General features: G+C 40.7%; 1 protein-coding gene across 6 annotated transcripts in view; it reads left to right on the forward strand.

Annotated features, from left to right (window-relative positions):
- The window catches only part of TIAM2 (TIAM Rac1 associated GEF 2), a 169,959-nt gene that overhangs the window by 79,062 nt on the left and 74,901 nt on the right, over positions 1–15,996 (forward strand). For all 6 annotated transcript variants that reach the window (XM_082755843.1, XM_082755848.1, XM_082755847.1 and 3 more), the window contains 4 exons: positions 1,687–1,800; positions 2,846–4,048; positions 10,071–10,506; positions 15,495–15,667. In XM_082755843.1, coding sequence (XP_082611969.1) covers positions 2,852–4,048; positions 10,071–10,506; positions 15,495–15,667 — 1,806 coding nt within the window. In that variant the 5' untranslated portion in view covers positions 1,687–1,800; positions 2,846–2,851. The remainder of the gene's footprint in view (positions 1–1,686; positions 1,801–2,845; positions 4,049–10,070; positions 10,507–15,494; positions 15,668–15,996) is intronic.

Raw genomic sequence — 15,996 nt, forward strand, 5'->3', positions numbered from 1 at the left:
GGATGCTGTAGCAGCAGCTCGAGGCTCGAAGAATTGACTGTCTATCTTCTGAGGTTCATGACAGCAGCTTGCTCGCTACCCACTCTGTTAAAAGGATTACCTAACCACTGCACAATTGCTATGGAGACCAGATGGTCTTTTTGCCTGTTTCTTTAGACAAATTGGGTTCAGTGTTCCCTTATGAATAGATATAAGCCCCTCAAAGCCCCCTTGTTGAATGTAGTTTTTGCTCCCAGATGAAGAATTGTGAATGCAGACTTGTGCTTGTTTGTGGTTGTCGCCTCCTTGACTGAGGAAGGCAGTTTTCCTGGGTGGGGGTCGCAATTTGTTCAAAAGTTTGGGACTTCATGAAGCTTGTGTATTGTCCTGTGTTTACCTTCAATCTCAAGTCTCTGTTGTTCGATGCTTGTTACATTTGATGTCATTAACACTGTTTACATCAATGGGTGCACTTAGCAGCATAGGAACACCCAACCTGCAAGGTACGGGTGTCCTAACTAGCAACCTTCCAAATTGTTAGAGAGTAAACAAGTTAAACATATTCTTTCTTTCGCTTTGTTTTCAAGAGTAAACTGAAATTTGTGGCCTCTTTTGCCAAATATCTTTGTGATAGTAGCCATGGTTTTGTGTTTGTAGGTCTGTAGCATCTTTAACATGAGCCAAAAGGATATATCTCTTCTAAGTTATTTATTTCCTGACATTTTTCTAAACTTGCTGTTGAGACTATTTTTAATTTTCATTGCTAACCTTTACTTTTGGTTACCTGTAAGGTAACAAAATACCTAGGTTACTAGTGAATTCTTTTAAATATCTGCAAGGTTCTTATGAAGAGCCACAAATATGCCACAAAAATGCCACAAAACAAGTCAAAAAGGGCAAAACTCTGTTTAAATTAGATAGTTATTCAACTAAAAATTATGAACAATATCCACTGAATTTATGCAGCAAATAATATTTTGTCGGGTAATGTATTTTTTCAGAATGGTTTCTAATTAAAATATATGTTCCAACACTGAGCCTGAGCTCTTGTACAGCTTGTATTGAACATTTTAGTCCCTGCACAGCTGCTGTCTTCTGTGAAATTTGGCTTTTGTCCATCCTTTTTGAGTTATGGTATCTGTGTGCTGAGTGAAGAGTTGATATGTTTGGATGGCCAGGAAGAACCTGGATCTTGCTACCCGTTGGTATGCGCAGTGCTTGGTGTTTGCCTGGCAGATTAGCTTAAAATCAAACAAACCTAAGGAGAGGGCTTGCTTGGGTGCTTGGTGGAGTGTGTTGTGCAGTGGCCTTTCACCGCAGGGGTTGTAGCTGGAATTTAGGTAGAACAGGGAAAGATAAACAGATCTTGTAGAATATGCCCTGATCAATTTGGTCTGAATTGTGGATCACTGCACAGTCCAGTGATCTGTAATTGGTGTTCCAAAAACCAAATGGAGGGTGCTCAGAGTTCACGGTAATACATCAGTGAGAGGGGAAAAGGATAGACTTAGAAAATCAAACATTTACCCAGTGACTTAATTGTATTAATTCAGTGTCAATTGTTCAAGTATTAATGTTATTCTCCATTCTGTTTCTGCTCCTGTCTGCTTTTTTTTTTTTTTTTTTTGTATTCATTTTGCTTATAGCTTGAGTAAAGTTTGTTTTCTTTGATTAAGAGCCATTTTTTGTCTTTTTGGTGTTTTCTAGAGAGCCTGTGTACACCACCACCTTGTTTTTTTGACAAGTGTAGTGGCTGGCCACGAAGACGATGTGAAGCATGCTAACTGATAACCATATCCACATTTAAGAGAGTTCCTGCAGGTATGTTCCTTGTTTAATACAGTTCTTTTTAGCTAAAAGTGGTAAGGGCTGGAAATTAGGATGTTAAAATATATATAAACTCTAGAAAATAAGATTCTGTCATCACAAAGGCTTATTTTGGCAAAATTTTGATGAAACTACAGTAAATCCTCCTAAAAGTGACAGCCTGAGATCTGACAAAGAGGCATAGTGCTGATTGAAAATGTGCTTTGATGTTGTTTTTGTAAATTACAAAGAGTAGAGATTCATTCCAAGTAACAAAAAGAACAGAAGGATCATTTTTACTTTTGAGTACACTTTTTGAAGGTCCAAAATCTTACTTAACTCATTCTGGCGATTTGACTACTCCACTGTGTGTCATTCCCTGCGAATCCAGTAAAAAGCTGAAGAGTGTTTTAGTAAGTGAACTACCAAACTGTCCCATGCTGAAAGAACATAATGCAGTTCTGTGCTGTAATGGAAGATGAGGCTTTTCACTAACGAAGTCTTTTTTTTTTTTTTTCTTTTCCTTCTCCTGGATTGACTCCATTTAAACACAAAGCTGGGGTTTGCTGAAAAGTTTATTGAGGCAACACTTGGTTGCACAGAAGCCAGTCAAGCTGAAACTGCAGTTTGCTTGTCTCCTGGCAAAAGGGATTTCTCTGAAAGTACAGTTCACTTTACATCTAAGTAATGATTATCTTGCTGTCTCCCTTTCATTATGCCATTGTTCTTGGGAGCCAGAGGTTTTGTAAGTTATAAGAAAAGGATGTTGCCAAGGGTGTGGGTGGAGAAAGGTGTTGACATGATTTCAATGGAGTTAGATTCCAGATTTATAACAGAGGGGTAATGAACCATACAGAGAATAGGCTTTCCTAGCCTGCCCCTAAAATAAATTCAATTATGAATTTGATGTTGTAAATGGCTATTTAATGGTCTTTTTTTCAAACAATTGTTTCATATCATTTTTAAAAAATGCACTTTCCTGTGTAGAGAATAATAATGGTCTGCTACTTTTCACTTTGTCTTCTGTTCAAAGATTCTAATGAAACTCTTCTTAATTTAGTGGAAAATGGGGAATTCAGAAAGCCAATACAGTCTTCAGGGATCAAAAAATCATGCTGCTGCCACAGCTGGTGCCAAGCAGAAGCCTTGCTCTCTAAAAATTCGGAGCATTCATGCTAAAGATGAGAAGTCTTGCTCCTTGCATGGATGGGGACATACCAACAGTGGCTCAAACTACAAGTCGAGGTCTCTTGCCAGAAGTTGCCTTTCGCACTTCAAGAGCAGTCAGCCTTATTCAGCCAGACTCAGTGACACTGCAGTGAAGGTCTCTAAAGGCAGTGTCCATGCCAAGCACAGGACAAATCCCTCAGGGGACTACTGCCAAGGAAATAATGCAGTGTTTCTGCCTGATAACGGTTTCCACTATATTGGCCTTCAAGCCGGAAGTAATCATGCTGCATCCCGAGAATGCAATGGGCACATTTTAAATTGCTATGGAAAGAACGAGAGCCTTGCATCAACCTCCCCATCAGAGGACAGGAGGAGTCCAAAAGTTCTCATTAAAACACTGGGGAAGCTGGACGGTTGCTTGAGGGTTGAATTCCACAACAGTAGCAACAACAAAGTACCGACTGAGGAGTCCAGTGGACCGGTCCAGCTGCTGAGGTATTCGCCTACCTTGGAGTCTAAGTCAAATAACCTGCTTGATGTCAGGAGGAACTCCAGTGCAGACTGTTCTTCAAGTCATCGTCTGTCACCTACTGATTCAAGGCTTCGATCTAGCAAAGGAAGTTCGCTAAGCTCTGAGTCTTCATGGTACGACTCTCTCTGGGGAAATGCCGGGGATATCAATGAGTTGGATGGTCCGTATTTGACCAGGAGCACTCCGGACACAAGCATTCATGCCAGTTTCCCAGCAAGTGACAACAAGAAGACCTTCAATCAAAGTTCATCTCTTTCCTCACTTCGAGATCTCTGTAAGGATACAAATTTGGAAAGCACTCCTTCACCTGGGATCAGGCTGTCTGATGAGTATATTGACACTCATGGCAGTCTAAGCAATCGTGTCTCGTTTGCCTCAGACATTGATGTTCCCTCCAGGGTAGAGCAGGGAAGTCCCGCGCATTACTCCTCCTACACGCTCCCATGCAGAAAGTCCAAGCCTCTCACTGAGGAGGCATCCAAGAAGGATACGTTAAAAAGCCGTATGCGACGCATCAGTGACTGGACTGGAAGTCTCTCAAGGAAGAAAAGGAAGTTGCAGGTATGAACAAATAAACCCAAGACTAAGTGTCTTGAAGTTGGTTTGTAGATTCCTCCTATAAATGTAATGATTGCATTATGTTTCCTTTCTACCAGAATAGTTAACTATAATTTCCTTTGTTAGTTTGTGGAATTCTGTGAAATATTCCAACCCAGAAATTGTGTGAAGTATCAGCAACAAGAACAAAAAGATGTACATTTTTGTATGCAAATTCTCTCTTTGTATTTGGGCATTGTCTTAGTTAATTTGAGCTTAATGTCTCAGTGAATTAGCTTTTGAAATTATTAGATTATTTATGAAGTGACTTGGAGTTTTTAAGCCCTCTTTGTTTCAGATATGAAAAATATAATATAGACATACTATAAATCAGCATATGTTATTTAAAGACCATGAAAGGAGCAGTAGAAATAAATTCAAGACATAGCATGTTATAAATATCTTTGCAAATACTCTATTTGTATTGTGTGATTCACCACTGGCTTTGGTTTCACTGTTGGTCCACCCCTAGCAAGGCGAGCAATTGTAGACCGCTGGCCAGACTTGCTGGGTCTGCCTCTACCTCCCATGAAGGTATTACATGGGGTGCCCTCCTCCTTCCTGTGTGTGAGCTTAGCTCACCAGATGGAGGAGCTTGAGTTGCCATCTGGCTCGCCAGGAGTTGGTGGTATGGAGGAGATAGGAGGAGTGCAAGAGGGAGGGAAAGGATGTTTCTTTAGAAGAATTTAAGGCTAATCCCATTAATAGGAATTTAGGATGCCTGTGGTCAAGAATGAAATTCTCATCTCTAGTTGTAGGCCCCCAAGTCAGCTCATTAAATGCCAGGCTATGCCTGGACTTCTATGTGTGAGTTCACAAGTTGAGCTGGAGGACAGAGTCTACATTTTCTTTCCTTTTTTTTTTTTTTTTTTTTTTTAGATCTTCCCTAGTGTTTCTCATATAGAAAGAGTCAGTGTGCTACTCTAAAGGAAGGATCTGCTTCCTTTCAGCAACATTAGGGTGCTGGCTACTTCAGAGGCAAGCAGAGATTAAGAGGAACACCAACTTCTGCAATTTAGACAGCAGCTAAGCAGTAGATTATATAACAATCCTTCTGTGGCATGTAAAGCAAACGCCATCTCCCATATTGGAAATTTGGACAGGTATTGTGCCTGCTTTGAGGCATCTATCACTGCAGTGTAAAACTCCAGTGGCTTATAAATGAGGTCACTATACGGTTTGCCAGCATAAATCCTAGGTAAGGGCTACAGAACCGGGAAGATGAAAATAAAAGCCATGTATTTGAATCACTTCTTTGTGAGTTGATGCTCATGTATTTTATCAGATGTTGTCTTTTCACCTTCTTACTCAGCTGTGAAAGAGAAGGCAGAAAAACCAGAATCAATAAAGTGGGCCTCAGCACTTTCTGCCAGGATTCTTCACTGATTTCGACATCCGTAGCTATTCTGGATTTTATAGCCAGGCTTTACATATGATTTCTGCATCCCAGACCTTTCCCATGTATTACTTAGCTATGACATTTTCAGAATGGTATTTGTGGTGCAGGATTCATAGCTGCCTTGAATTCACTACGCACTGAGCTGACTTCAGGCACAGCGAGGAAATTCTGCTGGTGAGATTGCATCAAAATGGAATTTGATTCTTATAGAAGGGAATCAGCCGTAGCTCCAGAAATGATGATTTCTTAGAAAAAGGTGTAGTAAATAGGCACTGATTTTAATCAAACAAGTATCCACAGGTAAGACAAAGCAGGCAGCAGATTATTTATGATTTTGCCTTCACCATGAGGTTTGGTCAGTTCCTTTCTGCATCACATGCTGTGATTAACCTGTGATCTTTTCTAGGGACTGCTGTGGTGTAGTGTGGTGACAATTACACACTCACCAGCTCCTTTGGCATAAAAGTGTAGAAGTACCATGCATGGTTCTGCTGGCAGCTCGTTAGTCCCAGTCAATAGTTCTTCATGGAAACTGCAGCCCCTGTGCTTTGCTCTGAACACTGTGTCCCTTCCTCGTTATATTACTAATAACTGGCTGAGTCACTTAGGCTGAGTGTAGGTGAAAGCTGGAATACTTCCCTATCAGCAGGCCTAAGCACTAGGTGGATGGGCCCTCCAGCTGGCCAAGCCTCTTGCTTCACAGGGGCTCAAGGCCAGTCTGGGGTGTTGAGGTCAGTCCCCTGCCATTGGAAAGGCAGCGGACTATAATCTCCTTCATATCTGTGAACAAATTACAGCTTAAAATCTGGTACATTTGTCTCCCAGCTTGAAAAGCATTTCCAAACCCTCTTATACTTGGAATTCGTCATCTAATTTGCAGACTAAATATATTCCTGGCCACTCCATTCTGATGCTGGTGTTGTCCATTAGTAATCCTTCCTTATTATTTAATGTGTTATCATTTATTTAAAGGGATAAATTGTATCTTATGGACCACCTTTGCTGGGTCATACAGACTCTCTGTGGTTCTCTGTCTTAAGATAGGAAGTCTGTTTCCTTTTAATTCTGGCACATTTTCCATGCACCTGTTTTGAATCATTCATAACTAGATTTGGATATGGGATATTCAGGACGAGCCCTAGGCTGTGCCCTGTCTGGTGAGCTGGAAGCATCCTTATGCTTGACTTGATCTGATATATCCTGGAACTGAGTTTGCCTTTCTTACAGTGGTCTCACGCCAAAAGCTTGCAGTTGTTCTGTGCCATCACCCAGCTTTCTTTGCAGGAGGGTATCCTAATGCCTTCCCTTTCTGTGTCACTGGTGGTCTACTGCAGGACCCATCCTCACAGATTTAATCTTGGCTGAAACAGCACTGAGGAGATGCTCTATCACAGTATATGTCAGCATCAAGGTGTGAGTGGGGCATGTGGGATGGATATGTGGACAGAGCTTAGGCAGACTTGTTGCACAACCATCCCTGCTAAAGATGGTCATGTAAGCTCCATATGCAACTGTGCGTGTGTCTGTCTATATAACATGGAGAGAACAGGTTTATTCTGTGCAAAATTAAAATCCTGCCACCAGAAACAACTGTGCAGATAGGTTCTTGAATTAAGTAAGTAGCCTCTTTATAAGAATTGTTTCTGAAATGTAAAGGCTTTTATAATACAGAGCACTGAAATTTGGTGGTATAAAGAGAATTTAAAAGAAAACTGAATTGAGGTAACTTCTTTATTTGGTTTGAAAACAGGTATTAGTTCCCACTTTCAGCTTGGGTCCTAATGAATTTAACAGCCTGCATTATTTCCTGCCCTGTTCCTTACAACTAATTATTAAATGCGTCACTTTGTCTAATTGGTGTCTTAGTTAGCCGCTTTATCTTTTGCATTATCTGCAATTATTCCAGGATATATCTCAGACATTGAGAGATCTGCTTGAACACAGCTGAGCAGATACACTGGTAGTTTTCTATCATTGCTAGATACAACAGACTGAAAATGAGCAGAAACTCACCCGGCAGGGTGAACGCCCCCAACAGCAGTTTGGGTCAGGATGTTTCAGCAGTGACCAGATACTGCTACAGTGTCAGCCTCCCTGAGGATCAGCAGAGACTGCGTGACTGTGACTGTGACTGTGCCAGTGCTGCTCTTTTAAAACTAATATGAGTGATGTTGTCATGGTGAAGTGTGTATAATCCCAAAGTTTCATTCATTTTAGATCCTTTCTGAGAAAACATAGGATGTGCTGGTGGGCAGGTTATATCCTGTGTGCTGTTCCAGTAATGGCCCTTCACAGAGGTCACCTTCTTATATCTGCTTCTTTCTTTGCTTTTCTTATTAGTGATTTGGGATTGAAAGAAATAGAATACGTTCCATAAACTGAATGCTAATGCTTTCTGGAGTACTCTGTCAGTTTCTGGAGAATAGTCAAACAATTAAAATACAGAATTTTGGCACACATGTTCAGTGACAGTAATTAAAAAGAGGGTGGAGAAAGCTTCCCGTTTCCCACAGAACTGCACATGGCCAGTGCAGTTGTGTGATCCATCTTGTACAGTCGTTTTGTGGGCATAAACACATTACATATGTGATTCCCCCTTTCTTCAAACAGTCTCTCAGCTTGCCTGTGGAAAATTGTTTACTGTCATTGATGCCTTAGATTTATTCATCTGTTCTCACAGGCCCCACTGACTGGAAGTCTGTATCTTTTCAAGCTGTATATATTAGAAAATGCATTCCCATTCATTGAATTTTAGTTTTTTTCCTGTAGGCACATTTGGCATCATTGTCTAAAAAGCAAAACTGCTGATGTTCAGCGAGCTACTCTCCAAGAGCGTTGATGAAAACTACACCACAAAGTTTGTGAGAGGTGCTGCCTTACTGTAACAATTCCATCCTTGTGGCCAGGCAGGGTGATCAGAGAAGCCAGACTGCACCATAACGAGAAACTAACTGTACCATAATGGGTGATAGTTTTCAACTGAGCATGGTATTTGGGAGGCCACCACCGGCAGTGTCCTGCTGCTTGAGAAGTGGCTTGCCCTGTGACACTTGCACCTGCACGTGAGCTCGCTGTGGCTCCTGGCTGTGTGCTGAAGGCCATTATACCATCAAAACACGGCACTGCTTTTGCTCTGCAGTTCGGAGGAGCATTGAGTAGGAAGCAAAGAAATAAAAAAGTAGTTGCTTTCAAAGCTGCTGGTGAGAGCAACTCACAGGAGACCAAGGTTTATTTACTTTATCTGTGTGCAGAAATCTGTGAGCAAATAAATGCTACTATAGAGACAGCCTGAAAGTATAATAGCTCTATTTTTACTGAAGGTTAATAGCTTTGCTGTTTTGATTCTTTGTAGTCATCTCTTGTTTTCTCTTCCCTCATACATTCCAAGCAACAATCCTAAATTTTCTCTACAGCAAAAGGCACTGGACTTTTTGTGCTATATGCTCTTAGATCTCATTTGCTTTTAAATAGCATCAGTAACACACAAGTAGGAAAGACAACAAGTGGCCTCTTGTGATGTACGGTATGGCTCTCACCAGGGGGTTTACTCCAGGTATGAACCCCTCGGCCATCTCTGGAGCCTGGGAGAGGTGGGAGCGGACAGCTCGTTGCTGGGCAAGGCCTTAGCCAGGCAAGACCCAAGCTGCCAACTCGGTCTCATTTCGACAAGCGGCAGCAGGATCTGGGCATATATTAGCAGTCATATCACAAGGTACAGCTGAAGTCATGCACAACGTATCACCAGGCCTGGGTATTTCAAATTAAGTTGGCCGGCCCTCTCGATGCAGGGATGAAATTGCACAATGCAACTAGGGGAAAGGCCCATGGGTGCCTGATGAGACAGTCAAGCTCTTGTGGGGTTTCCAGCAAGTCAGAAAACATACACCTCTGCAGTCTGGAAACTGGATTCCTGCCAGTCAGCAAGCCTGTCTGTCTTTTTTTTTTTTTTTTTTTTTTAATTGCATCTTCTGTTAGATTAGATTTTTGTCAGTTGGTCAATGCTAACAGGCTTAAAATATTTTCAACTTTTGACCTTTTTTGTGTTGGTTGCGCAGAGTTTGTATAACAGAGAGAAAGCAGAGGTAAAATCAGCCAAGCTGTGCTGAAGGTAAAGGTAGCTGCCTTGCATGAACAGTGTCAGCAAAGTATCGAAAGCCTTGTAATAATAAAGCAACTTGACATGGCATTGTTCCCGCTTGGCAGGCATGTAAGTGGCAGTTTCATGTGGAGAAACAAGGAAAGCCTTGACGGCAGGTCTGCTGTTGCCTGGAGCCCATCTGGTTTCAGAAAGCAGCAGCCCCAGTAGTTACCACTGAATTTGGAGGCTTCTTGCTGCCATGCAACCTGGTCTGAGTTGCCAAGGCTGGTTGACTTAGTGGTGAGGCTTTAATGGGGGTTTGCTGAGTGAGCAGAGGTGGTGGCAGTGGCTGCCGAGGTAAATAAAGGCTGTGATGTCATTGTGAAAAGGTAGCCTTTGAGGAAGGAATTGACTGTGGCTAAACACGCAACAAATTTAAATGCCAAACGAGGTGTGTCTTTACTTTGAGTTCTGGTGACTGATTGCTGGCAATTTCCTTTTATGCACAGGAGCCAAAATGTAAAGATGGGAGTGAATACTTTGACAGCAGAATGGACAACTTTAGCACAGACACGCTGGCACCATCACAGCTCTCTGCTTTGCTGTGGTCACCCGGCTCCAGCCACGTCCTGTCCCAGAGAAGCGAGTCTACCAATGCGGTCAGCAGCGATGCCCTGAGGCAGAACATTTATGAAAACTTCATGCGGGAGCTGGAGATGAGCAGGACAAACCTGGAGAACACTGAGACTTCCTCGGAAACAGAGGACTCCAGCAGCGAGTCCCTCAGCTCGTTGGAGCAGCTGGATTTGTTGTATGAGAAGGAGCAAGGAGTGGTGCGCAAGGCAGGGTGGCTGTTCTTCAAACCACTGGTAACCCTGCAGAAAGAGAAGAAGCTGGAGCTGGTCACACGGCGAAAGTGGAAGCAGTACTGGGTAACGCTCAAAGGTAAAGTGCTGTGTTGCTCCTCTGGCTTGGCAGCAGCAATTGTTTCCATTGGGTTTCCACAGCTTTTCATGCATGACGGGTCCTATTAGCAGTTCTAGTAACTTTATGCTGTCTACCCTCACGCTTAAAGTGGAGCGTGTGCCAAATCAGCCTGCTAAATAGAGGTGCTGCTCATGTGCTTTGTATTGCATGTGCAGCCTTGCATTTACTACCGTAGTGGGAATTGTTTCATCTGACTTCCCAGTTTCTGTACTCACACAGAATTAGGTGTTCTTTGGATATTTTGGGATATTTGGAGGTCAAAGACCAAACTGAACTGAAACAGATAAAAATACATAACATATAACTTACATGCAGGTAGAAGTATATCAAGGGAAGTCAAAATTCAAGGATCAGAAAGCCCCTGGTGCCTGAATCCCTGGAACAGGCACGCTGTTTCCCTGTCTCTGCTATACAGTTTAATTGTAAAATTAAAATTAAAAGTTACCGTAAAAACAGTCGGTTTGTTGCCAGAGCATCAGGTGGCAACATAATGAAGAGGTCAGTGCCTCCATGCTGAGTCATTTGCACAGAAAAGCATTGCCCTACAGAGGTCCCATTCAGGGCAGAAGCAGTAGCGGCAGGAGAAAGCCTGCAGCACCCTGGGCTTAGTGTGGGGCGCTGGCTCCCGAGGCCACTCCGAGCACTCACCAGTTTCCCTTTTGCCATGGATGGTCTTTCACATGACCTGATTCCAATATTGCCAGGCAAATTTTGCCTTTCAGCATGCCTGCTTTCCCATCTCCCCCACCTTCCCCTGTCATGAAACAGCCCTGTGGGAAGGCAATCCACTTAACAGAGGCTGCTGCCAGTGGGCTGCTGTGTGATTACTGTGTTTAGCCCTACGCCAACAGCACACGTTGATGGCTCAGAGTAATAGAGCAGGTAGGTGTGCCACAAGAAGTGGATAGGTGTCAGGAAGTGTGAGAAGGAAAATAACATCTATTGTGGGGAGGAAGAGGAATTTAACGGCTGAGTTCATAAGCTTTTTTTTTTTTTTTTTTTTTTTTTCTCCCCCCGCCCTTTTTTTTTGAACTGCATCCAAAGGATTTGCCTTTCAGTAAATATAATGCTAAGTTAATGAGTAAGGAAATGATCAAACTTAATAATTTCCTAGCATATCTGGGACTGGAGGAGAGAAAATAACAACTTTCCCACAGGTTGCCCTTTTCAAAATTCTGCATGGGTGTAGACCTGAAGAAAAATGAACAGCAAACAGCAAGTGCTGAGAATGTTACCCTTGATAGTGCTGATTTAAAAGAAGCAAACTTGCAAGAATGTAGCAATTCTGCCTAATAATTCAGAGACCTGTTATCAAAGGATCAAAATGTAGGCAGTCTTAACAGTTTAAATCACTTATCCAGATCATCAGATAGCATGATTCATGCTTACAAGCAGTATATACAAAAGGAAAAACAATATCTGAATGCCACCCTTTTATTGTATGTGTTTGTGTTATGGAGTGTGAATGTGAGTTTGATCTGCCTCCTCTAAAATTCAAGTAGTTTCTTAACAATCCTGCCAAATGCCTAAACTGTAAGATATGTTATATACTAGTAGTCCATACATTTTGGGGATAATGAAGCTATGGTGCTCTGAGAAGGAGGTCTGGTGCTTTGTTTTCAGTTCTCTGATTTGAAATTGACTTACTGGTGACCTTGAACAAGTCACATCCCTTCTTGTTAGCTGAATCTACCCAGCCATAGAAAGAAAATAATAAAATTATTTGTAAAAGGTTTATTAACTTCTAACATTATAAGAAGTATTAAATATAATGCTTTCTGTGTCATACGAGTGATATGGTATTAGTGGTACAGGATCTCCTCCGCTTTGTTTGCTGTTTTAAATATACATTCCTAATTTCCTTGATCTCATACCTTTATTGTCCTGTAGAGAGTTCTGATGCCAAAATAAACTCGCCTGTCTGGATATCAAGGCGTAGTTCTGTTTTTGTAATATGCTGTATCAAGATCAAGGCACTTGCTTTAGTTCTTCCTTATACAGGATTTTGAATAAGTTTGTATTTAATTTGTTCTGGAAATTTAAATAGCCAAGATATTTTAAAATATGACTTAAAATAGCCACATATGCAAATGGTGAACAGCATGTTTCTTTGCACTCTGGTGAGATGTGTTTAATTATAAATATGCAGAAGGCTTATAACCATCTGGTTACCTGCCAGACTTAAAAGTATACATGTCCTGAGGCCTTTGCTCCACTTTCAGGGCGATCAGGACCCGAGCTTGATTAGTAACCCTTTAACATGAGGAACTCTCTTTCCCATCTGTCTTGTCCAATTAATTTATTTTAATGAAGGAAATTGCTTTCGAATTCCCCCCTCATTTCACATTTTGATCAAAATACTTGGGCTATAATCAATCTTAGAACTCTGTCAGAGTTCATGAAACTACTTACTGCTAGCGATCACTTGGCTTGACCCAAAGATATATCTGGGGTGCCATACACCTAAACACATGTTCATGCTCTTCATCTATTATGTACTCATTTGTTTGGTTTTGTACATGTAAACTATCAGGATAAAAATCAACATAACTTTAGTTACCTTTCTGATAACACGTAAGGGAAATACTGAAGTTTTAAATAGAATTTTATTTGCTTTTTCCTGAAATGCAGAAGTGGAAGTGGTTGTACAGTGTTGTTGCTGAAGAGTGCAGAAGACTTGGTTTACTGGTTTTGTTTGCACTATTATGTTGAAATGACTACAGAATTCCTACATCTGATATGCAGTGTAACAAACCATATCCTTCTTTTCCTACTGCAGAGATCTCCAACTGTCTCTGTATCATAAAGGAGAGCAAGTGAGGATGGGTAAGGGGAAAGGGTAGGACCAACTCTATAGGATCTACTCTTCTAAATATTCTACCAGACACTCTAGACAGCAATAGGAAAAGCTGCACTTAAATAACGCACAGGCAATTGGGTTTATTTGATGCCTTCCCTTGAAAATTTTTCCGTTGTCAACTGACTCGGTCAGTAACCTCTAATAAATATTTCCTTTTTTTCGTATAACTGCTTTACATACACTGGTGATGGAGAATGTGAAGAGATCCATCTGACTGACTTTCTCTTTTCATATGCTGTAGATTTGGGCCACAAGAGGAAGAGTGGACTCAAGCACATAACTTTTCACAGCAAATGTGCTCCACAAACTCTAGCCAGCCCATTGTTCCCCTTAATCAGACAGAAGAGTCCAAAAAAACCTCCTGATTTTGGTTCTGATTTCAAATCTAACTTTTGAGTAATCTTCACCTCAAAATTTCATGAATTTGAGTGATGTGTTTGAGACTTTTAATGCAGTGTTATGTGTAAATGTTAGAGAATTAGAATAAAGGCTGATGTCTGCTTTTACCTAACAATTTTAAATGTGTGTAGAAAAGGAACATTTATATTTTGCAGGTTTTACAACATTCCATGCATACACACTGCCTAGGTATATTTGTTTAAGTTTTGGTGTTGCCTTGTGTTGTGCTGCCTCTTCAATTTGAAGGAAAAACAACAACAAGAAAAAGCAGACCAGAGAAATAACAATGGTGTAGCCCTAGCAAACTCAATCCTTGTATTGGCTGAGTTTCAAGTCTTCTACTGAATATGTATAGGGGTTACAACAGTAATGTATTCATGGATTTCTGGTCCCTAGGGGACCATTGCAATCATTTACTCTGACTCACTGTGTAATGTGGCCATAGGTCTTCCCTAAATTAATTCCTGAATGAATTCAAGCATATCTTTTGGAGAAGAATATAGTTGCTGGAGTCTACCACCAACCTCAGATTTTTCCTAACTGCTTAGGTTATCCTCAGTTTTGTTTTGTATTTATAACATCTGCTCTTACTTCTTCCAGGTTAAACATCCAGTCACAGTAATTAATCAATCTTATGAATTAAAATAAATATATAAAATCAAATCGTTTTTATTACTTAAAAATAAAGAAATCAAATTGAATCATAAATAAAATCTATTTTTCAGCTGCTGTTTCCCAGGTATGGAAGTGAGCTGTATTTACATCTTTTTTCTAGATGCATAAATAGGCTATGAAATTCTTCAGAAATACAAGATAATTTTTAAATAGATGATTTTAGTATACACTTCAGACTATGACTTCCATCAGCAGGTAAATCAACACATCTCAGAGGACAGTAGGTTGCAACATGAGGCAGGAATGAATGGCTGACAAGGGATGTAGGAGAGACAGGCCCCTGTTAAGTGAGCTTCATTGCCAAAAGCAATGTCATCGTACTTTTGGGAACTGGGTTCAAGGCTGCTCTGCTGTCCTCCAGAAGTTGTTTCTCTTGTTGCATCTCTGATTGTTGTCGTCAAGGATGAAATTTACTTTGTGGATGCAAGTCTCATATCTTACATATTATACCATCTATGAGACTGAACATGATCAAACTCAACCCTTTTAAACTGTTTTAAATTATCCAGGTAATGTTCATAGTCTAAATCCCCAGTTTGCGAAGGAAGCCCAGTTTAAATTTGAGAAGTTTATTCACTTAGCATGTTTTTGGAAGACAAATGTTTCTACAAAGATTCCTTTAACAACTGTTGAGAGTTGGTTCCCTTAAATAATAACAGAACACAAAAGCTGATTTAACTAAGCAGGAATTTTTCTACATGCTTAAATATTTTAATAGCCTGAGTTTACTGAGCTATCCTGGTGTTTTGTTTTGTTTTGTTTTTTCTTCAGTCCTGCATTTTTGTTACATCTCTATTAGATTTCTGTTCTAACTTTTCATTGGCAAATTCAACATTAACTTCTCCTGTTTCCCAGTTTAGAAGATCCTCCTTATTTTTCTAGCTCAAAAGAGGGTAACTAACATTCCCTGTCATTGGGAATTTTAATTCACAGAAATATTAATGTAAGAGAACTTGAATGGGACATCCAACTTATTTTCTCTTTACATTTTTTGTCCCTCTGAACTACAAAGGTTGTACTCTGCTGTTCTATGAGACCTATGGAAGGAATTCGATGGAGCAGAGCAGTTTGCCTCGATACGCCCTGTTTGCAGAAGACAGTATAGTACAGTCTGTTCCAGAGCACCCCAAGAAAGAAAACGTGTTCTGTCTCAGCAATTCTTTTGGAGATGTCTACCTGTTTCAGGTAACAGCATGCATACTGTGATTGTTTCCGTTTTAGGATGTGTCTGTGAGTATGCACGTGCATGTGTGTGACTATGTATATGCATACACATGCACACATCACGTCTGTACCTGTGACTTAAAATTAATAATATAGTTACACTATTAGAGTACACTACTATAATATTGATTTAAGTGTATGATATGACTTCAGGTATATGGTATTACACCAGTTGTCTCAGACAATTACTATTCAGAAACAGAGAGAACAGAGATCACAAATAAGCAAGACACTTCTGATCCCTAGTTGTCACAAGCTTCCAGAAAATCAGCTGTGTTATCAAATGGCTT

This window comes from Aythya marila (assembly GCF_965140915.1).
Source record: "Aythya marila genome assembly, chromosome: 3".
NCBI classification, from domain to species: Eukaryota; Metazoa; Chordata; class Aves; order Anseriformes; family Anatidae; genus Aythya; species Aythya marila.